At 38.9% G+C, this 22,906-nt stretch overlaps 1 protein-coding gene across 2 annotated transcripts in view; it reads right to left on the reverse strand.

Annotated features, from left to right (window-relative positions):
• The window catches only part of agps (alkylglycerone phosphate synthase), a 28,146-nt gene extending 9,082 nt beyond the window's left edge, over positions 1-19,064 (reverse strand). Inside the window, exons 1-17 of one of the 2 annotated variants that reach the window (XM_077537036.1) lie at positions 18,811-19,064; positions 16,482-16,571; positions 15,203-15,293; positions 14,999-15,119; positions 14,838-14,912; positions 12,962-13,033; positions 12,658-12,737; positions 11,225-11,305; positions 9,711-9,836; positions 9,430-9,538; positions 7,099-7,226; positions 6,223-6,274; positions 4,960-5,036; positions 4,759-4,871; positions 2,796-2,865; positions 2,229-2,290; positions 813-902 (exon numbers count right to left, since the gene is read on the reverse strand). In XM_077537036.1, the coding sequence (XP_077393162.1) occupies positions 813-902; positions 2,229-2,290; positions 2,796-2,865; positions 4,759-4,871; positions 4,960-5,036; positions 6,223-6,274; positions 7,099-7,226; positions 9,430-9,538; positions 9,711-9,836; positions 11,225-11,305; positions 12,658-12,737; positions 12,962-13,033; positions 14,838-14,912; positions 14,999-15,119; positions 15,203-15,293; positions 16,482-16,571; positions 18,811-19,064 (1,691 nt within the window). Of the gene's footprint in view, positions 1-812; positions 903-2,228; positions 2,291-2,795; positions 2,866-4,758; positions 4,872-4,959; positions 5,037-6,222; positions 6,275-7,098; positions 7,227-9,429; positions 9,539-9,710; positions 9,837-11,224; positions 11,306-12,657; positions 12,738-12,961; positions 13,034-14,837; positions 14,913-14,998; positions 15,120-15,202; positions 15,294-16,481; positions 16,572-18,695 lie in introns of both variants that reach the window. The other variant, XM_077537037.1, reaches the window with a different exon arrangement.
• Between the last annotated feature and the right edge of the window lie 3,842 nt (positions 19,065-22,906).

Raw genomic sequence — 22,906 nt, forward strand, 5'->3', positions numbered from 1 at the left:
TCAGGCTGAGGCCTAATCTGTCCACCAGCATAGAGCAGCCGGCTCGCCGTCAGTCTGTCTGTCTATCTGTTAGAGTTGTGAGTGTAGTCTTAAACCTGCTAGTGATAACATGACATTAAAAAGGGTCCAGCCTGGTCCATGTAGGGGCTGACATAGGAGAACTTGGGGTTGCCATAGCAATGATGGAGGTTTTGAAGATTTTTTTTTTTTTAAATGTATTTAAAAAAAAAAGTAAATATTATGTTATGTGCTCATTTTTGAAAATGTCTGTGAGAATGTCACTCTGAACTAATTCACATAACGACCTCACATTGGTCATGACAATCAGCTAGGCTGGGTGAAGATCCAGCGCCACTTTCAAGTGCCACGTTAAATGAATCCTCTCACAAGTAGCCCCAAGCGCAAGCCTCTGGTCGTCATGGTAACAAAAGCCTAGCTCGTTAGATTGTCAGTTTATGGAGGGGTAAACTGCCACCCCAAATAAAAAAGGCTAATTTTGTGTAAAATGGACAATAATTGTTGATCCTCACGGTATTTTGACAAAAGCACGTCACACACATTATTAGAGCACCACAATGCATTATACACATATTTATCGTGTTCATCTCGTTTAAGGCGCTAGTGTAGCAGACAGCAAAGTTAAATCCAAGGAAGAATCTTTAGCTTTAATTTTTAAAGTAACAATGCGTCCCTTGCAAAACTGTTACAGATTTTTTTGAGTCATTAGCACCTCCTAAAAAAACGTCCTCACTGTTACTCTCAGTTGCAAACTACTGTGAGACAATCCATCACAATCACATGGCAACTGTTACCTGCATGTGGAGAATGGCGGAAACTGGACTCCTTTGTCTTTACACTCTCCTATGATGCGAGCTTTGACGTTCCGGCAGATGTCCAAAACCCTGCAAGTGAAGAAAAACGTGAGTTTTTTTTCCTCTTTTAATGTGGCATAGAATGCATATTGACTACATTTGGCCATAAAAGGATATTACAAAAACGTGTAGGAGGAAGTGGACTTGAACATAGAGACAACTGTGACAGAGGTTCCCACTAGTGCGGAAATGGCCGCCAGCATGTGCAGCCGTGTGGAGGACGGCGAGGAGGACGATGTCTAATGAGGCGAGCGTCTGCGCTCGCCTCGGCCGCTTGGCTCTCCCTCCGTCTCTCCCGTGTTACGCAATGAGCGGCGGCAATGACAACAAGGACGAAATGCGCTGCGATCGGATGGGACTTGAACCTGCGACTCAAGACTGGTTCAAGCGAGTGGGTTGACCTAAATTCTCAACAAATTAGTTCTGCCTTCCGCTGCCATGCATGTCGTCATCAAAGACCTCGGCATACCTCATGAGATACGAGTTTAACAAGCGGCAGAGGACGAACTCTGGTGAGGATTTTTTTTTTGCGACATTTTGCCTCGAGAAGAAGTAGCCTGAACAAGGTGTCCTAAAAGAAGAATATAAACCAACACGTATATGAAGGAAGGGGAGTGACATTAAAAGTTAAGTCTAAGTTTTTTTTTTTTTGTTTTTTTTTTTTTACACTGAGTGTGACAGTTAAGAATGTTAAAATGTTACTTATAAACCGGTAAGAGTAGAGTAATAAAGGCTTACAATGGCACCAGTTTGACCTCAGAAAAATCTACATCTATGATTTCCTATAGTTACAGTAACCGAATACGCAAGTAATTAATGCCCCCCCCCCGAAAAAAAAAGGTTTATGATTACTTATAGATGCCACAACATGGCAGCACATCACTACTTTCTTATGAATGAAACTCCTCAACTCCCTTCAACATTGTTTTATTCAGTTTTTAAAAAAGTAATGTGATGGAATCTTGGTGCCAATGAACTGAGGGAAAGTTGGGGCGGGGGAGGAGGATAGAAAAATCTGATAATTGTAGGAACATTGTATTTTGCAATCTGAACGACTCAGAGAGCAAGAAGCATGCCAAAATTATTTGTGGTCAACGTTTGAGCCTCCATTGTGTACAAGTGGTCCTCAGTTTATGCCAGACCCAACTTTTTGGGTTACAAATGCCACTCCATCAACTTGTTTACTGTTTTTCCTACAAATATTTACTCTAACTATGTATGACCTTGCTACAGCATTTAAAAATAATAATGAAACATTAGTGGAATAGGACTCCAACTGTTTTAATCCAAGTGGTTGTGGCTAATACTTAAAAGTGGTGTGCCTGGTGCAAAAATTCTCCACAATTCTATGTTTACCTGTCCCAAGGTACGGAGGTCTCAAAGGACTCGCCAATCACATAATAGTCCATCCCCAAGTCCTGTCCAGAGAAGAACAACATTATACATGTGAGGTTATGCTTCAACTAAACTCTCATTTCATTAAAGTGTAGTGACTTGGGGACTGAGCTGAGGAAGTCCACATTAAATATTCATAATAGTTCTGCTTTTTTGTTGTCCTCATTGCAAATGAGGCATAAAGAGAGCTGAGTATAAATCTATCATCATCCATCCATCTACTCTTTGCTTTCATTTTTCTCTATCCCCCTTTTTTACTTCTCTCTCTTTCAAGGTCGACTAGAATGGAATCTAATCATGGGTTAGCCTTCAAATGCTACATGGGAATTGGTTTAAAAAGAAAAGCAAGAGTCATATTTAAAATCAACACACAATAAGTATGACCACATCAAATCAAGGGCCTGGAGGTCACATTCTGCAGGCTCCTTGTGTTCTGTCAGAGGTCCTGCCCAGCTGCCCATCAGCTCAGCCTGCGTTTAAGAAAAGAAAAAAAAAAGAAAAGAAAAAAAAGCCAGAGCGGTCACCCACCCGGAGGTAAGCGATGACAAAGGTCAACATGTAGCCCCTCTGCCCATTGTCCTCTCCGGCTGCCAGGCCTCTGGAAAAAAAAAGATAACAGGGTTAATATTCAACAGTGGCTTCTTTGTGAGCTGCTCTCACAGCAGCTGCGCGCGAGCCTGTCAATCCAACAATGCGCAGATCAATGGGGCCGCGCCGTGCGCGTCGCCGCAGGTCAGCCGCACATCCATCACCTGCGGTGTGTAATCAAATCTTCATCTAGGACCCAAACTAATCAGGCCAAGCTCATTAGAAAATCGCTATATCGATTTGTGCCGTTTCCCGACACCAGAGGAAAATATCCCTCACGGAGCTGCACTTATCCATCACTGGCACTTGATCGTCTTTTACTGGAAATAATGCAATAAAGCTGAGGATGCTCTGTGCACCTGCCAACTTTCTTATGATGCAATTGCTGCTTATCAAAAGGTCACTTCTCCCGCTCGGCCAATAACAATCTAATCATCACGAACAATCAATACATAGTACTGTGGCCCCTACTTCTTGAAACAAAGTGTCAAGAAAGTCCTCTTAAAATGTATTATTATTTTGTTGGTGTTTAATAATGCTTATGCACAGAAAATAATACATATTTAGTCGTTTTATATCCACTCAATTCTTATGGGTGAACTAAATGGTGGTTCGTGTTTGTTTACCTTAATGCTAATACTAATGCTAATCGCGATTGCTAACAGTTTAGCATAGGCTAATTGTGCTGGTGTTTAATAATGCTAATGCACAGAAGGTAATAATAATTAATAGTCATATCCACTCAATTCAACTCTGTAGATATGCATGTGAACTAAATGATGGTTAGTGTTTACTGACCTAAAATGGTAAACACAAGCACGCTAATGCTAATCACGTTTGCTAACTGTTTAGCATAGGCTAATTTTCTTGATTTTAAAAAGATTTAATATCGACAGCCCTAATGCCTATTTAAAAAAAAAAAAACACATCAATTTGCATATAGTAGGCCATGTATATATTTCCAATAGATAGGCTACTGGCCATTTGTAATAGCTGTTGTGTTGAGAAATTGGACCTGTAATGGTTGTTAAAGGAAAAAAACAAGGTTCAATAATAAAGCCACCTCAAATGAATTTCAAATGACTTTGGATCATCGAGTGATAACAAGAACATTATTATAATACAAACAAATCTAGGTACAACTGTGAAATGAATCATATACTGTAAATTAAAAGTGAGTATTTATTTGTTTTGGATTGCCTTTGTGGAGGCGATATTAATATTGTAGCCGGTGAGTATACAAATATACATAGCTACATTTTAATCATTTCACTCTGGGGAGTGGAATATTCAGTGAAAATCTAGCCCGAACCTTTCCAGCCTGCACTATGAGGAGCCATAACTATAACTGAATGTTTCAAATTGGCCTAAATCATCTGTGGAGCATCCCAGTGAGCCTGATGTGAAACTGATTTCCCCCCAGAAGACCTCATTGATCAGCACCCACAAAGGCGGGCCTGGCAGGAGGACATCCACAGGTGATCCATCACCGCAAACTAAGACAAACAACTGAGCGCAACACCAAGCCCAAAGCGTCCTTTTCACCGTTACTTCTACTTAAGGCTGGTGAAGTTAAGCGAGGCGAGTGATTTCTTTTGAGGGGTTGCACGCTCAAAGATGTCGACATGCCATTGTTGTGACGTATGAAGGAGTAATAGAGCCAAATTGAAAGAGGAGAAATTTCAACGTTACAAAAATAAAGCTGTAATGTCACAAGAATAAGATAAATGAGAAAATAAGTTTTTAGTTTTGTAAAAGAATGTCTAAAATCCCACATGAAAAATACCAAAAGAAAGACCTATCAATTAGGTTCTTATTCGAGTTTCAAATATCACAGTAGTCAACTTGAAGAAAGTACACTTAACGTCTTATTTCGGAGAACAGTGTGTGCCTTAATACTAACCCAAACTTTGCAGCAATGTCATAAACTTGCTTCTCGTGCTGCAGGACCTTCTCTCGGTCTCCCTCGAACAGCAGGGTGGCCACGCACAAGCGGTTCTGGTCGAAGCCTTTGAACTGAGGATTTAGGAGGCCGAGGTTCAATTTTCACGAGAAACACTTGTAGAGCGCCTCCGACACGGACCGCTTTGTGCTCCCGCTTTACCTTGGTGATGTACAGTTTCTTCAGTCCGTCCAGAAAGGAGGTGAAAAGTGACGACACTTGAGGCTTGAGGGCGTGACCTGTGGACAGACGCGCCAGTTAAGGGTCAGCCATGAAGACGTGGATTTCGTTTCAAACATTAGTCATCGCTTTACGCCCGCACTTTCCGGGAATCAGCGAGAGCACGCCGGTCAAGAGTTATTTGGGCTCGCGAACAAAAAAGGAGGAAAAATCAACGGCGACATTTGAATAACTTTACAACGGGCCGGTGGCGGCTGGTGACAGTGACCATAAATCAAAACTTTCTGAAGGGAAGCCGAGTTGACGCGGCGATATCAGTCTTCCTCACGCACACGTTTTTTTGATTTATTCCTGATCAGACACACAAAAAGTGCCCGCGGACAAGCAAAATGAGGGCCCGGGGCCAACGGGACGGCTATCAATCAAGTCACGCGTGATGTCGCCGAGACTTAACACTTCATTTATTTCTCCCCGCGCATGCTTCAGTCTCTTCATCACTTTGTGGCCTAATTTTGTCCACTATGAGGTTTGACAACGTGTCTTTACCTCTGTCAGCAACCTCACACTGTTGAATTAATAACTCAACATCCTCGTATGTGTGATTTTACTCCTAATACCCACCACCTTTTGTTCTTTGCTCCTCCCTTTTCGCATGTAAAAGCGCTGTGTGATCTTGACAACAATCTCATTTTTCATCTTGACCGCGTAGACAGCCACGACTAAATTGCACGTGTCGTCTCAATCTGAGAAGGCATCAATTGGTCGTACTCAACATGATTAAAAGCGTGAAAGAAGCCACTAATAAGCCCGAGAAGGTATCATGGAGCCATGAGTTTTAGTTATTAGTGGGGAAAACCTGGTCGCTTCATCTAGCTTGCTTCATACTCAGAAGTGCCTACTTGGTGAAAAGCGGAAATCTAGGCGAGATAATGAGATCCCTGGAGGCTGCGGGAGTTTTACTCAGATCTCCGGTGATGCCAGATGCATTGGCCAGACCTTCAGCATCATAAAACTTCAATGGATTGACGACTGCACTTAGGCCAGGAGCCATTTTTCATCTCTTTGCAGCTTATCTTCAGGTGAAATGAAAATACAACCAGTGTCGTTCATTGATGGACTACGATGAAAGGATAAGGCTGCGGTTTCATAATCATAGACTGGATTTTTAAAAGACAATGTTCAAACCCATGAAAGTGAACGTGATCTCCCCCCCTTCTACAAAAAAAAAGGTCCAATAAAACTTACCAAATTTAAATTGCTCATTATCCATTAGCCGAATAGATGCAGGAGCACACCGCTAAAATAAGAGAAAAAAAAAAAGAATGATAAAAGAAATTTAAATCAGTATAAATTCACTTTGTAATTTAATGAGAAATGATAAAAAGTAAAAAAAATAAAATAAAAAAAAATCAATCAATCAATAAAAAATAAATAAATACATAAAAAGTCAGAGGCATTTGGGTTTTTGTTTGATGTCTGAATTTGTAGTCATTTGTAGTTCAACACAAAACTTTAAAATTAGCAAGGAAACTTTTCCTGGCAGTTAGCAAAATGATTACAAAACTGTTGAAAATTCTTTAAAAAAAAAATAAAAAATAAAAAAAATAAAATAAAAAAAAACAGAACAAAAACTCATATTTATAGTCAATGGCTAGTAGTAATTTTGATGACTCTTGAACATGGAAAAACATCTAAATCAAACCTAACAAAATGGGCTTCTAGATGTAGTTTTTTCTTTTCAGAAACGGAGACAAAGATTTAGCATAAACACAAAGTCGTCATACTGATGGTGATGCTGTGATAAAATATTATTTATATAAATATTATATAAATTATATATAAATATTTATTGTGACTACTTGACAAGATCATCAAAGAACACATTTACACATGTAATATGACTTCTGAGTATAATTATGACTTTGTTCTTATGTTTTTTTTTCAGAGTAGCTCTGTTATGCTAAGTTTTGAATTGACAGTAGAGTTGTCAATACACAAACGTGACATTTTTTGTGCCTCATGAATCAACCAATAAATATATTTTCCTACACAGCGTAGAAAAATGTTTTTGTGTAGTTAAAATAAAAATAAATAAATAAATTTAAAAAAGTGTGGCGTTACCTGTTTGGCAACTTCTCTAAGACATGCGACTCCCTTTTCAAAGTTGGGGAACACCACCGAGCCGTATTTCTGATACTCTGGCATGGGTCGAATCTTCATTGTCACCTCAGTGACTACACCCAGCGTTCCTGTGGAAATATCACACTGATTATAAATAGGAAGGCACAAAACAAACAAGTTAGGGCCAGTCATTTATATAAACTTAGTACTCCTTGGCTTTTTTTTTTTTTTTTAAAGGGTTCTGGTAAATGTCCTGGGGGTCGTTGTGGTGACCTTTGTCTCTCATTTCAGCGAGGGGATCTGGTTTTCTACTGGGGCAGGGAGGGGGGGCAACAAAGATTTATCAGCGAGGAGCATGAGGAAATAAAGAAAGAGTCTCTCAAAGGCAGGCAAGCGCAGAGCCGCAGCTCAAATACAGATACAGATAAACCTCTGACCCACCTCACGACCTCAAAAACTCTTCATTAGAGAAGAAGCCGCTGTGCACGCTTGAAAACGTGAACGCAGAGTGTGATAACAGTTTCACAAACAGACGTAGCATCACATGTGGAAAATGTGGTATGAAGTTGGATGAATCAACATTTCGGGTATTTGTTGGAAGGGTTGCTTTTTTTTTTTTTTTTTTTTTTTTAAATCTCAGTGCCCTAAACGCAAGCAACCACATTTTCAGATTTGTTTTAAAAGGAAGACGAGCAATTTTTCTTTTCAGCCTGAAAATGGTTTTAATTAAACGTTGAAAGAAGCTGAACATTTTCATTTAACATACTCTTATTGGAAAAAAAAAAGCTCAAGCCAAATTCTCTGAATGTGTATTCTGCCACGAGCAGTTATTTTGGACAAATGTTCAGTTGCTCGTGGCAACTGTTGCAGCAGTTGCTATCAAAGGAACGTACTGTCCTCAAACAAGCAAAAAAAAAAAAAAAAGATCATAGGGAGTCTGCTTCTGTAATCAAAGAAAGCTTTCTTTGTTAGATCTTCTTGTTGGAGTCTTACTTTTACTGGTGGATTTTTTTTTTTTCTGATTGTGGACTTGTACTGTAAAATTGCTGCTCTCAACAAAGGCCATGTTTAAAAGTCTCATTGACTATCTGATCACATGCAATGGCTTCAGCAGTTTATAACATGCATGACTACAGACAGCGTCTTGACGAAATCACACTCTTATTAGATGAGCATACTTAGCCTGTTATGGCTTTTAATGAAGTCTCAAACGTGACAATACAAGACAAGGGCTCCTCCCCAGTGGCAAGCATGTTGCTAATTTCCTCAAGACCCGCAAGCTCCTCCTCCTATGGCTTCTGACAGGGAGCAACGGAGAGACTGAGAAGAGGTGCAGTTTATAATGATTTTTACTGATTCACTTGTCGTCTTTAAGTATTTTACTGTTCTCCCGACATTCAATAAATGGCTGGAAGGCATATCAGCGGCTGTGGCTCTCCTTTCCCACATGCGAGGGTATTACACTAAGTATGTGACGTGAACCTCACGGCATTTGCAAATTCACAGATTTTGTTTGGAACCTATCATAAAAACACGCCAGTTCATTGATTTTCAAGTATTGCTTTGGTGCCATCTTGTGGCATCTTGATGACATGTTAAAGTGAGTTGAGGAACTTCGTGTGGACCAGAGGTCGGAAACATGGAAGAGTCAAAAAACTATTTTGACCGTCCCTTGCAGAAAAAAAACAAAAACAAAAAAAAACACCACATAATCCCTTTGACACAAATTGAGGATAACACTGCTGCATACAGTATATCATTATTGTTGTCGTTTTAACTTGTATGTAAACAAAACTGTATTGGATTTCTGAAATTAAAGCTAAATTATCCACCTGCAGCGAACCAAAAATGCAAACCAAAATATCTGTTTACTTGTTTTATGCCATTCTACGTCATGGTTTGCCCACCCATAATTTCGATAAAAGCAGAGCTTTGCCGCCATCTTGTGACATCTAAAGGAAATTATAAATCTATTCATAGCTACAAATTAGTTCACGGATACCCATTAAAAAAAAAAAAAAATGGCTTCAAAAAAATGTAATACAGCAGTGTAATACTACAATATATTAATGTAATTAAAGTTTGTGGCGCATTGAACATCATTTGACTTACGTGGCAGAGCAGAGCTGAAGGTTTTTGTGCAAAGCAACTACGTCAATGTCGGTTTGCATATCAGGCGCGGCTAGTATACTGTAAATAGTTGTACCACAATCAACAACGCTCACTCAGGGACAAGACCGGCCGGTCAAGGACGGAACACTGCTGACATATGAGTAGGCATGAGAATAGACCTCATGTTGCCACTTTTCATTCACACACGACTGAACAGACCTTCAGATCCCATGATGAAGTGGTGAACGTCCGGTCCTGTAGACATGCGGGGACCCTGACAGCTCTTCTCAATCACCCCACGCGGAGTCACCATCTTAACGTGGACAACCTACTCCCACCAGGGGAAGCAAAAAGAAATATGGTTTCCTCCTTTTGGTTTACAAATTAGAAGCACTGCTGCAAGCCATGTGGGACCACTCATGCTGTGGTTTCTACTTCGGGGAGAGTGAGTGAAAATGTTTTGCAAATTGTTTCCTTCCTACGAACAGATGAGCACGAACCAGGTCCTCAATGTTGCCATAGATGTTCTTCTTCATGCCTGACGCTCTGGTCGCCACCCAGCCCCCGACTGAGCTGAACTCCATGGAGTCCGGCTCATGGCCTGTGCAGTAGCCGCTCTCGTTAAGCTGGCAAACACAAAAGGAAGCTGTTAGCTGTTAAAAGTCGAATCGTGACAAGTTTGTTTGGATTTATATTAGGGGTGTCAGGCGATTACATTTTTTATCGTAATCGCAGGACTTCAATAGTTAACGCACGATTAATCACAATTTCTTTTCTGCTCTAAATGTACAATTTCTTTTCTAAGTTTTCATACCCTTGTTAACATAAGTGGGAAATAAATGTTAAAAAAATATAAATATGGTTTCATCTTTTAGTCATTGATACAGTAATATAATAATTCAGAAAATGTTCAAATTAAAAAGATGTACTGTGAGTGTGATACTGATTTGTGTTGGTTATTTTGCTGCCACATTTTTCACTAGACTCATTGAAAATTTTTCAGCAGTGAATAGTTAATATTTTGCCCAGATTGAATTTGATAACTTCATTATTTTTCATGTACAAGTAATACCTTTAAAAGTATTTTTTTCGACTTGCTGTCGACTGATGTTAACATCACCCGTGCTGAGGAAGTAGATAACGGCCAATCATGGCTCACTTGTTCAGTCAGTAAAATCAGTAAATTGAGCCATGATTAGTCAACGGTCATTACTACTTCCTTGGCACAGGTGATGTCATCATTAGTCGACAACAAGTAGAAAAATTACTTTTTAAAAGGTATTAATTGTACATGAAAAATAATGAAGTTAACACATTAATTATCAATAAAATATTAACTTTTTACTGCTGAACATGGCTCAATGAGTCAAGTATTCCTTTAAGAGCTATCTAATCTTTAACACGAAGAAACTTGTGAAATTATACACATTTTTAAAATTGTAAAACACAACTTGACCCCAATCACCTTATTATTATGATTATTATTATTAAATGCTTTCCAAGTTAGGGGTGGTCATTAATTATTAATCACGCTTTAAAAAATTAGTGGCTTTAAAGGAACCTTAAATTAACACACTAATTTTGACACCCCTAATTTATTTTAAACATTGTAATAACTATTTAATGTTATAAAAATAGTATACGTTTTTCATTCATTATTGTCCCTTCCTGATTTTCCAGGACAAAAATCACATGGTTCTACTCCATTATAGTGAGGCGTGCGGCATCCATTTTGACTCCAGTTTAAGGAAGCCAGTGTGGTTCCTTAGCCTGTCACAACATGTGCTTACGTGTCACTGCTTGTGTGGGGGATGAGGAATTTTAGTAAATACCCAGCAACCTCCACAAGAGGGCCTCGAAACGGAATGTGATTCAACTCATGGCTTTTTTTTCTTTAAAAAAAAAAAAAAAAAAAGCCTCCAAGACTTTTTTTTTCAGGACTCCGTTTAAAGTGGCCTAGTCTAAACGCAGAAGCGTCTGCAGCAGATCTAAGTCAAGACATGACTGCCCTCACCTGACGCTCCAAATCCTGGCCAATGATGCCGGCTTCCAAATGGGCAGTTAAATTCTTCTCATCAATCCACAGAATGCGGTTCTAAATGGGGGGGAGACAGTTTTTTAGTCAAGCTCTTCATAATTTTTGTGTGTATGTGTGAGCTAAATGTGCGTAGCGAGGCCACAAGATTAAGCTCCCCTAGGTTAAACTCAATTTAATATCTCATTTCAAATATCTGCTTCTTATTTGGGCCGCTAAGCACTGGGCTCGGGCCTACCTGCAGGGGGTCACCACGCCCACCCCCGCATCATCAATTACACTGCAGAGGTAATAAAGTTTATGTTCCTCCTTTGCTGTTTCTTTCGCACACCGGAGTCACCTCACCTTTGACCTCTGACCTCAGCAACAAAACACTGGTGGGACAGCGGCATATTTATTGTTTTCACATAGTTCAAAGGACAACAGAATATTTGCTGGTTTATATTGTTGTGATTTGAAAATGAAACGTTATCGTGTTTGTGAGAGAGCTGGATTTATATTCAGACATGAATGCTGCAAAAATTTATGGAATGCAGCTGTTTTATTAAGGTTAGTTTGACGGCTTTGTTGCTTAAAAGAAAACATATGGTGAGTGGACATTAATTAGTAGGGATGTAATGATACAATATCACATTATGAAGGTCACGATGCGATAATTAGCACGATATTGTGGGGGGGTTGGCGATATTTAAAAAGATCATAATATTGTTAAAAAAAAAAAAGCACAATATTGTGCTTTTTAACAGCAAAGCATATCAACCACCTACAATCTCTAATAATATTGAGGCACTTACTTGCTAATGCAAGTACACATTGATCGCTTCACAAGTAAATTAGGTTCCCCTTCATCTGACAATTAGCATAGATTTTAAATATAGAAGGCCAAAACATCCCTAATGAAAATTAAATTGCACTAATAAACTAGCCACTAGAGGGTACTAGAACTGCACAAATGGAAATCAGCCTGACTTTTTAAACAGATGTGGCCCTTTTAAATATTGTGGACATGACGACGACGATATTGTGGCAGATTTAATATCACGATCTTGCCCTTATCGTTACATCGCTATTAATTAATATATTTTTTTATGTAATTTATTTCAAACTTGGGGCAAAAAAAGTAAACATGAGATTCAATATTTTCCAAGCATCAGGAAAACAAACTAATTTTAGTCACTTTAATTACAGCTGCAAATTCAATTCTGACTTAGCTATCACTTATAAATTCAACTTCAACACAATAAAAACATGCGGTAAAAATAAAAGTACTTCATTTCACACTTTCGCAGAGAGGAAAAGGAAATCAAACCATGTTGAAGTGTACCGAGGGTGACTCAGTGTCAATATTTACGTCTTTTGAATGACTTCCTTATTACTAGGAAGTTGTTTTGCCATTTACAGAACGTACATACCATCTGAGAGGTGTCCAGAGAGACAATACAGCGAGCTTCATCTGTGGGACACTCGAGAGCACTGGAGACACTTGTGCCTCCTGTATGCAGGACACACACCAAAAGCACAGAAATTGACTGTCTGGAACACTCAAATGTTAAAAACAAATCTTAAAAAATATAGTAAAGCTTCATGAATCTATAAATTTATTGTATCTTTTTGCAGTAAAAGTGCAGGAAAAATAAATAAATATAATGCATGTAGAAAGTAAGACAATACAGTTACTATCCGCTCCATAGTTTGACTAGTGCTTTGCAAACTCACCTCCGAAAGGTATTAAACACACGTCGTGTTTGCATGCCAGTTCCACAAGTTTGACGACATCATTGTGGCAGTCTGCAAAGACACAAGACTTCATCTTCAAAATTGAGGTCATCCTGATAAGATGTATACGACCATTTAACCTCCTCTATTGCAAACATAAATTAAGTCTCAGAGCACATTCGAAAATAAATGAGATATGACAGAGGTGATAAATTGTGTGTTTATATTGGCAGGGCCATTAGAGAAGGAAAAGGGCAGGAAAACAGGGTGTGCATTCATTTGCCAGAGGCTTTTCCCAGGTGGAGTGCGACGGCATGAAGTGGTGCTCTTTGTGGTGAGGTGATCCGAATCAATACAAATGTGTTGCAGCCAATAACAGAGCCCGCGTCGGGTCACAGTTAGCGGGGAGGAGGATGCACTTAAGCGTGGCTAAAGTGTTTTTGGCAACAGCGAGGAATGCCTGCATCCTGCTACAGGCTGCTGACTGACAGACGCAAGACACACAGACGCTTTTTAAAATGAACATTTTCACAAAATGAAGCAGACTCAAAACAAACAGATTGGCTTGGAGCCACGCTGCAATGTACGCTAAGAAATAATTGTAGTTCATAATGATAAAACAATAAGCTGCTATGCATTTAATGACTGCTACAATCTAGCATAGTAACTACAAATGAAATGTACATTATTGCATAGAACATGAAACAGAATTAAGCATAAGCCAATTTGAAAAATGATGAGTACATGAAACATCATGAAAAATGCAATTGCAAACATGTTAGACAGGATCATCATCCTTTGGAAATGTTAATTGCTGCCAAATAACTATTCAGCATTAGATTGCGTTATAACTCAGACCTGACAGACAAATAAAACATCATGTGTCTATTATACATGCTTGCCATTATAAAAATGTGGATTAGATTTTTTTTTTTTTAACAACTTTTACCAAATATCTTTACAAAACCACTTTCTCATCATTACAATCAAAATAAAACTCTGCTTGATATATTTTACATGCCCTTAGGCAGGGCTGCTAAAAAGTACAGCAGGGGTCTCCAATCTTTTAGAGAGCTAATTTGGCTGAATGAAAGTCTCCAGTGCTACTTGTGCTTTATAGATATGACTGCTAACATTTACTATACTGCATTTGTATAGAAGCGCTCCCTCAAGTTTCATTCCTACAGCAGCCCTACAAAGTCGGAATCCGTCACAGTCTATCACAAACTTATGCGAATGCAGTAATAAAGTCACAATAATGGTAAATATTTGTACGAACAATACTTCTAGACCATGGGTGTCCAAACTACGGCCCGGGGGCCATTTGTGGCCCGCTGTCCATTTTTTAGTGGCCCGCGACATATGCTAAAAATGGCATTTGACTCAGTTCAAATAAAATAAAAAGACAAATTTTGGAGATGGTTAAAGTAAGAAGGGAGGGTGTCGAAAAACACAGGTGGTTAAGGTAAAAGTTATTTTAGTTAACAAAATCTAACGAAATAACTCAAACTAAAATTCAAAAAACTATTTTGTTAACAAAATAAAATAAAAATGCTTTTTAAAAAACAAAAACTAAGTGAAATTACATTTTATGTTTACAAAACTATAAAACTATAATTATAGCAAAACTGTACTTCGTTTTAGTCTTTGGTGCGATTTTTAGTAGATTTATTTTGATATCAACCGGAATAATACTAATAATAACACAGAAGTGACGTCATCTAGCAGCAGCCAATAGAAAAGCACCTTCAGATGACGTCGCACCCATGCTGTTTTTTTAAGTATTACACACAAGTAATACACATTTAAAAAACAAAACAAAACAACTAATACTAATACTGAAACATGAACGAAGGAATGAATATGACAAACTCACTAGGCCACACCACCACATCCGGAAGGCGACCGAATCTCCCTTCTCGCATGGCAAAGATCTCATGTAAGCAGTGCCCTGCGAAAGACATCAGGGAAGTGAGCAACTTCAAGTGAAAAATGAAAGCGAGAAGAGCGAGCTAGCCCACTCCCGGTGAGCGTTACCGTGGCTGCGAAAGACGCGGTCCTCCACATCGTGCGAGAAGGGAATGCCCGAGGATTTCAAATCGTCCACAAAGGGCGCGTTGAGAGTGGGAGCTTGTACGGCGTTACTGTTCAGGAGGGGCTGACACAAAACAAAACATTGTCATTTACTTGGCTGCAGTTGCTGCGGACAGAACGGCTATGAATGAATGAAGAAGCGCTCACTGTTGCCGGAGTTTTGTGCTGCAGACTGGCTCCAAATGTGCTTTCAAACCAGTCTTTCAGGCCAGGGATGATCATACCACTTAATCTATATCTAGATGGAGATCGGGAGGACACATTGTAAGAATAACTGCTTTTTTTCTTTTTTTTTTACTGACAGCTTAAGCAACATCCTGTTTCATTCGATTAACTCCCTAAATAACTTTCATCTTCTCGTGCATGTCACTCCTGTTCTTCCTGCACTTAACGGTCACTTTTTTTTTAGGAGCAACTCCACATCATACACAAAACAGGGTGCTACAAAAAATATATACAAATATTTTGTAGTCTAAATGATTTCATACCCTCACATTATAGCTACCATTCTTGTTTTTTACAGCTAAAATTTTGGCATAATTAAATTGAAAATGTATCCATTTCAATATGTTGTTGGAATTTTGATAAATAAACATTAGTTTTAGCAACATAAAGCCGACTAAATTGTTGCTGCTTGGGACATGTTATATTAACCTTTCAAATGAAAATGTTTTTTTAGGACAACCTATGTATGTAGTCAAAATAAAACATTATCAGCAAGGGCAATTTTATCTCACATTCACATTTGATCATACAACAATTGTGGCCCATGTTTATCTAACAATGAAAGCAAAGCACCCTCCTGTTTTAATCCACTAGTTCATTCTTTTTATGCAAATGACCACCCCAAAATAAAAGTAACTCTTCAAGTACGACATTAATGACCAGTGAGCAGCATAATTGGCCCAAGTGTTCATCAAAAATGAGGCAATTTTATTCCTAAAAAGTACTTTCAATAATATTGTAAGCCACTGTTACATTTAAAGTATGAAACAGATGCTTTCTTTTAAGGAAGTGTAATCTGAGAAACAGCCTCCTTCTAGACACACGCTGGAAGTTCCCTCTTCAGTCTGCACCAATCCAGAAACGGGTAAATTATTACAAGAATGAAGTATTGTGAAGAATCTCCCGTTAATGTGCAACTATGGCTGAGGAAAGACCGTCACTTATTATACTATCACTTCTACACAAAAGCCACTAGATGGCAGCGGTGTGGTGTCATGAGAGTGGGTTGTGGGCTGGCAGGGTGGGGGGAAGTTGCTGATGAAATGATTGATGCAACACGCCCCAAGATTACAGTTACATGAGAACACGAGAATCTTTACACAAGATGGTCACGTGAGTGGCTGAGATAACGTGTCATTTGGCCTGAGGGGGGATTGTTAAACAGGTACAAAAGCCGAGAGTTACTATACACTTACTGTACCTTTTGCCAGTGAATTCTGCTTGGCCTTTCTTATTGAAGAGAAACCTTGAATCGCTGTAGCCCCAACCGTTCCATTTCATGATCTCCTGCCTGGAAAAAAATAAATAAATGACGTGATTGATGGTTAATGGTTAATCACAAGCTGTTACAACATACATCCTAAATAGTTGAGGGGTGTCTTTTAAAGCAACAAGACACAACAAATATCTGATACCCACTCTCACAAAAGGCTGACGTCAATGCACTCTGATTTTATTCAGTCATTCAAAACTTTCCATCCCATTCAAGGTGGGCCTTTTTATCACCAGGAAAGTTAATAGTCGGAAAAGTAGCAGAAAGCCACACCTACTACATTCTCTGGAGACACTCATGGACATGCTCCAAAAATACTCGACAGCCTTTAAGGCCCTGAGGTTGTACAGGTGGGAATTACACCAACATTTTATGCTTTGCTTTTTCTTGGGATTTTTGAGGCTTTTCTATCCTTTTATTCCAAAAGATTGTACATGACGGCACAATGCAACTGTTTTTACGTCTTAAAAGAGACCCAAAGTTTTAAAACAAAATGGCCGCTTCCCGTGCATTTTTTTTTTTTAACAAACATAAGCAATAAATTAATGTGTATTTCAATAAACAATATCAGCTTGATTATACATAAATCTTTTGATCTAGTAGGTTAGGCTTATGCTAAAATAAAAGTAAATTAAATAATGTGAAATGTATTATAATAGTGCAATAAAGACATTTTCAAAAATATTGAATTATAAATTACTATTCTGGAATAATTACACTTCCCAGACTTGAAAAAAATAAAAATAAAAAAAATAAAAAATCTTTGGAACAATGCTTCACACACACACTGACCTCAAAACGACTGCGCGAACTGCTCAAAGCCTAAATGGAATTTCTCAAACAAACACAACCTGAGTTCAATGACCTCACGACCACCAATTAAGCTGCTGATGCAAATGTAATACTGTATAGCTTTCTTCTTAGAATGTGATGTCATCTGAAAAATAATATAAAATTAAACTTTTTTTTTTTTTTTATGTGTAGCTTAGCCAGGTTTCTTCTGCTTATCTTTACATTGAACGAGACACCTGAACCAACATGTTCAGATTGTTTTCATCTGACACCACTGACACACTAGAACGCAAACATAAATATACCTACATAATAGGAAAAAAAAAAAAACTTGTTAAACCAGAAATCGATAATGCATAATAAAACAAATGTCTTGTTCAAGCCATTCCTTATGGAAGGAGTTAACCTGATGTGTAATAAAATGTGAACGAAGTGGATTGATGATTTATCAATGTAAGTCTATAAAACTCAAAATATTGAATATTAAATATGAAAAAGCAAAACGTACTGACTTCATTTTATTTATCTAAGAAATTTGTACTTGCCCAATAGTCATGTAGAGGCCCGTGGCCACTGAGAATGGAGAATCCTGCACAATATCAAAGACATTATTGAAATCTGTATAATGTAATTTGCTGAGCAAAATCAAAACATGGCATATCTAAAAATATATTTTTTGTTCTATAATAGTTTGCCTTTGCAGTATTGCTCAGTGTCACTGACCAGAAGACTGAACAGTTCGACGGGGCCAAATTCTTTTTTACACTCAACTGCAGCTGTTGAATCCGATTTCACATTAGATGACAGCTTAAAACGACCGAGGTTTCTTGAACGCAACTCTACTCCCAATAGGTTGAAAGTCAGACCACCATGACTCTTAGCCAATCAGATCAACCAAAGAAGCCCAAGTTGGATTCAATGACTCGTCTCTCGATTGTGAAGTAAAACCCGCCATAAAGTGGCGTATTGAGAAAACAAAATGACAGAAACGTACTAACAGTCTGTTGTCGTAGACTGCGTATACTGTGTGAAAACACAAACTTAAAAAAAAAAAAAAAAAAAAAAAACTCGTACTAGATTTGGCGAACGTTCGACACAACACGCGCCACAAAATGTTTCATCCATTGTTCGTTGTCAATTACTCATTATCCCAAAATAACAGAAAACCAGAGAGTACAATAAAACTATCGTTATTGTCTCTCCGGATGAATGAAATAAAGACAATCGATTAATTTCATGAAGCCGCACCCACCCGGTATCACACCAGTGCTAACAAGCATTCTGACCAAAACCGTTTTTCCGCGTCTCACTAAGGAATTTGTCCTCGTCTGAAAGGTAAATAAATCACACCTAGGGTCACCGCCACTCTCTCTTTTCGACTTTTATGGCGCTAGTTGGTTACATAGCTGAAGCTACAGGGGACGTGTGGACCCTCCTCAACCCCCGCTCCATCACAGCCTTGTACCTCCTCCTCGGCATAGTCTTCTCCTGCCGGGCGACATCCGCCTCGCTCCCCTCGGCTTTGCACTCCGCGGCTACAATGGCGGAACCGCTATCCGTCGGTGCTCGCAAATGCCCTGCAATTATCCTCAACCTCTGCTGAGCGACTCGTTGGCTGTCGGAGCCGCTGTCGCTGTCGGACGCCATGCTGCTTCCGTGTTTGTGACGGGAGAGAGCGGAACTGTCATACGGCTGAGGAGGAAAGTGTGTGGCGTTCATGGGGATTTGGGAAAAAGCATTGTCTCGGTGTTTGACCTTATGGAAAACGTGTTTTGGACACGACATTTTCGCTTATAATCAATAACTGTTTATTGGTCAATCATATATTTGAACGCGGGCCATTTTATTGAATAACAAGTACCGAGAGGATAATCCTCGGAATGTGTACATATTGTACTGTGTGCGTGGTTAAAGATCAATTAACCGACACTGGTCTTTTCAAACCATGACGGCCCCTTTTTAATTTGAATTGATTTAATCATTTATTTCTCTCTGCTAATCTTTAAACCGATGGTTTCACACATAGTTGTAACATTTACCACACTGAGGATGAGGACCTGAAGCTATCGCGGAAGTTTTTTCCCAACATGCTTTGCGACACATATATGCTGAATTCTATGCAATGACTGAAAATACACTACATGAACTAAGACATGTTCTCTTCTTCAATAACGCTTCATGATGGATGATAAAACTATATTGGCTAAACCTTATCCACATTAATGTTGGTAATTTTAAGACCTGTTTCATTTGGCTGAGAAAGGTTTAAAAAAAAAAAAAAAAAAATCAGTCAATTCATTTGTCTGTTTTGATTGGATTTCAATATGTATTGATTGAAATGACTAACTGGTCAGTGGTCATACATGCAGTTTTAAAGTCCTCAACACCATGCACATAAACTGTGTCAATTACACTGTGAACTCGGTTCTTTTCTCATTGACATGTTTGATGCACTGGTGGCTTGGTTAGTAAACCTCAAATTAACCTAAACCAACACGAGTTCACTGTTGACTTTTCTATCTCACCTCTACTGAGTCACCAGACCAGCATGACTACTGTTTCCATATGGTACCATCCACCGCTCTAAGTAATGATTTAACACATACAGAATCACAGTCATACTGAAATGTAGGATTCTAATTCAATCATGTTTAAATTCTGAATAAAATGGACAAAAGAAATTGAACATGCAGATGAATTTTATTTCAGAGAAAATCAGCAAAAGTGCAGCAAATATCCAGATGCTCGAGGACTTAATTCCCGTATCTCGTGAGATTTAACTTCCAAAACAAAGTTCTGTAATGCACTGACTGCGAGCAGTGAGAGTCTGAGTGTATCACAGAACTTTATTTGGAAAGCCACAGTGCCACCTCATAGGTTTGTCTTCATCCAGCAGAGTGACTTGGAGCTCCCTTGACCTGCAGCAAATCACAAGAACCACCATACATTTGTTGTACTGAAGCACACTTCGAACATCAATGCATACATAAAATGTCTTTTTTGGACCAATGTGTTTGTGTGGCTGCGGTGCGAATGCTCCATATGGAATGGGCCTACTGGGTGGCTACAAGTCTTAACACCAGGCAGGTAACTGCAGGCCAAATGGAAGCCTTTTGCACATGTGCAGTAGATTTCAAAGCATTTGTGCAATTGTGGCCATTTAGAGGTAACTGTTTCATATAAACAGCACAATAATGCCTATTTGAGTTGTATCCACTTGTAGCTTCTACCTGTTGAGCCTTGAGGATTCAACAGGCCTTGGCAAGGCTGATTTCAACAAGTCAACTTGTTGACAGTGTAAAAAAAAAAAAAAAAAAGTGCACAAGGTCAGCAAAGTTTATGTTGACCATTCTCTAACAGCAATTTAGGAACACTTGCTACTTTAACAGCCTTGACTTGACAACAACTTTTTTCTTTTTTTTTGCACGAGAAAATACATAACGTGACCTTTCAATCCTGTATACAAAAAAAAGAGGAAGAATATACGTCAAGTGGGTTTAGTAAGTCGCCATAGCGGAGCCATACAGTACCTGCATGAGAGGTAGACATAAGCGGTCAGCTGCAGGAGCCAAACAGTCTGCTTCTAAAAATGCAACGAAAAGCAGCGAAGTGAGGACGTTGCAGGGCCACCTCGAGAGAGCGATGCAAAAGCCACTCTTTTCTTCGCTGCACTTGATGTGCTGACGTGCAAAGGCGATTCAAGTGGTGAGCTGGCTGGCTGGCTGCTGCTTCGGTCGCCGTCGTTTTACCTTTTCTTCTGCCTGGCCGCGAGTGACTGCTGCGTGCAGTTGACTCAACGCAGCTGGAAGAATGTCGACGTGGAGCTGCCAAACGTGAACGCGTGCACATGAGCGCGCTTCACAGGAGAGCGTGGAGGGCTGGGGGGTGGAAAAAAAAGAGAAAGACGTGTTTTTTTTGTTTTTTTTTTGAGTGTGTGTCATTGCACGCCAGTGGACTGCACTTTACTGTGGGTTTCTTTGCACAGAGGTGACAGTCAGTATTTTTTAAGTTCATCTTATTCTGTGGTTCTGTGGATAATAATAATAATAATAATAATAATAATAATAATAATATTTATTATTATTATTATTATTATTATTATTATTATTATTATTATTATTATTATTATTATTATTATTATCAGCTTTATAATAATAATAATTATAATTATTATAATAATAATCATTATTATTATAAAGCCGATTAATAATATTCTACCACAGTTCTCCGTTTAATGCAGAACAGCATGATCATTTGCGAAATCTAGGTTTCAGTCGTCACACCCCTGTTCAAATGTCACATTTGTGTGATATAAAATAAGTGAAATCCAGACAATATTTTACAATAATTTTCTACCATCACTGTGGCCTACAACCCAATTAAAAAAGAAAGAGGGAAAAAAATCAGAATAAAGTTAGAAAAAAAAAATCAAAATGTGTAAATGTGTTATAATAAATTAGTTTGTACCTGATGTGCAATACTGTTGAGTGCATCCATCCATTTTCTGTAGTGTTTGGACGACCAGGAAAAAAACAAACAAACAATCAATGCAAGCGCGGGGGGCGGGGCGTCCAAACTTATACAAGAATGCCAGACCACAGATTCGAATCCTAAATCTAAGATCTGTGAGGCAAACTAGCTAACCACTAGTTCACAGTGCTATCCACTCGACTACTATCCTAAATATACCCTCAAATGGTAAATCGAATACTGCAAAGGCAGACTTGTAGATATTAAACTGTAAGAACATTTAAAATTCCATTGAGTCCATGTTGAGCAAAAACTGGGCAGCGGTTGAGAATGCTAGCAAACACTGCACTTGTTTACTATGCTAACGCCATCAACGGTTGCTTTGAACTATATAACGTCAATTTACATTTTAATCACACACCATTTGATTGACTGTCTTATCGTATGTGTTATGCATCCGAAATATTGTCTACATAATATTTTCATGACTTTTCCAAAACGAAAATGCTCTATTTCAGTAACTTTTCAAAGTCCTGGTAACTGCATTCTCAATTTCCATAACTTTTCCAGGATTTTCATGACCGTATGAACCCTGGGAAGCGTCCAACAGGTCGATGTGAACACTGCCGAGAGCACCAAACAAACTGTGGAACATGTGATGATTAACTGTGAGAAATACGTGGTGGAGAGAAGGAGCATGGTGGAGGAAATGAAGAAAGCAGGAGTAGGAGGGAATGGAATAAAAGACATGCTGGAATGGAGTAATAGTGGGAGAGGCAGCAGGGGTCAGGTTCTTCAGAACTGTACTTCAAGAAAAGAATATGACTAAACTTGCCAATATTCAGACGTGCCAACCAGGAAGTAACATTGGTTGGACTATTGCTTTTAGCACTCTGAAATCACTCCGCCAGCCCCTCTTTTATTGGTTGTGCCTTCCAATGTCACCGCGATGCTGCTCTCGAATTTTTCAAATGCCCACCTAGCAAGGTGCACTGCGTGACGCGGCATTATGTTGGTCTGCCCTTGTAGCACATACGCAATGAATAGGTTCATCGGTGCCACGTTGTGCTTTGCTAAGTGCAGTGTGAAAA

The sequence above is a fragment of the Festucalex cinctus genome, chromosome 11 (genome assembly GCF_051991245.1).
Source record: "Festucalex cinctus isolate MCC-2025b chromosome 11, RoL_Fcin_1.0, whole genome shotgun sequence".
NCBI lineage: Eukaryota > Metazoa > Chordata > Actinopteri > Syngnathiformes > Syngnathidae > Festucalex > Festucalex cinctus.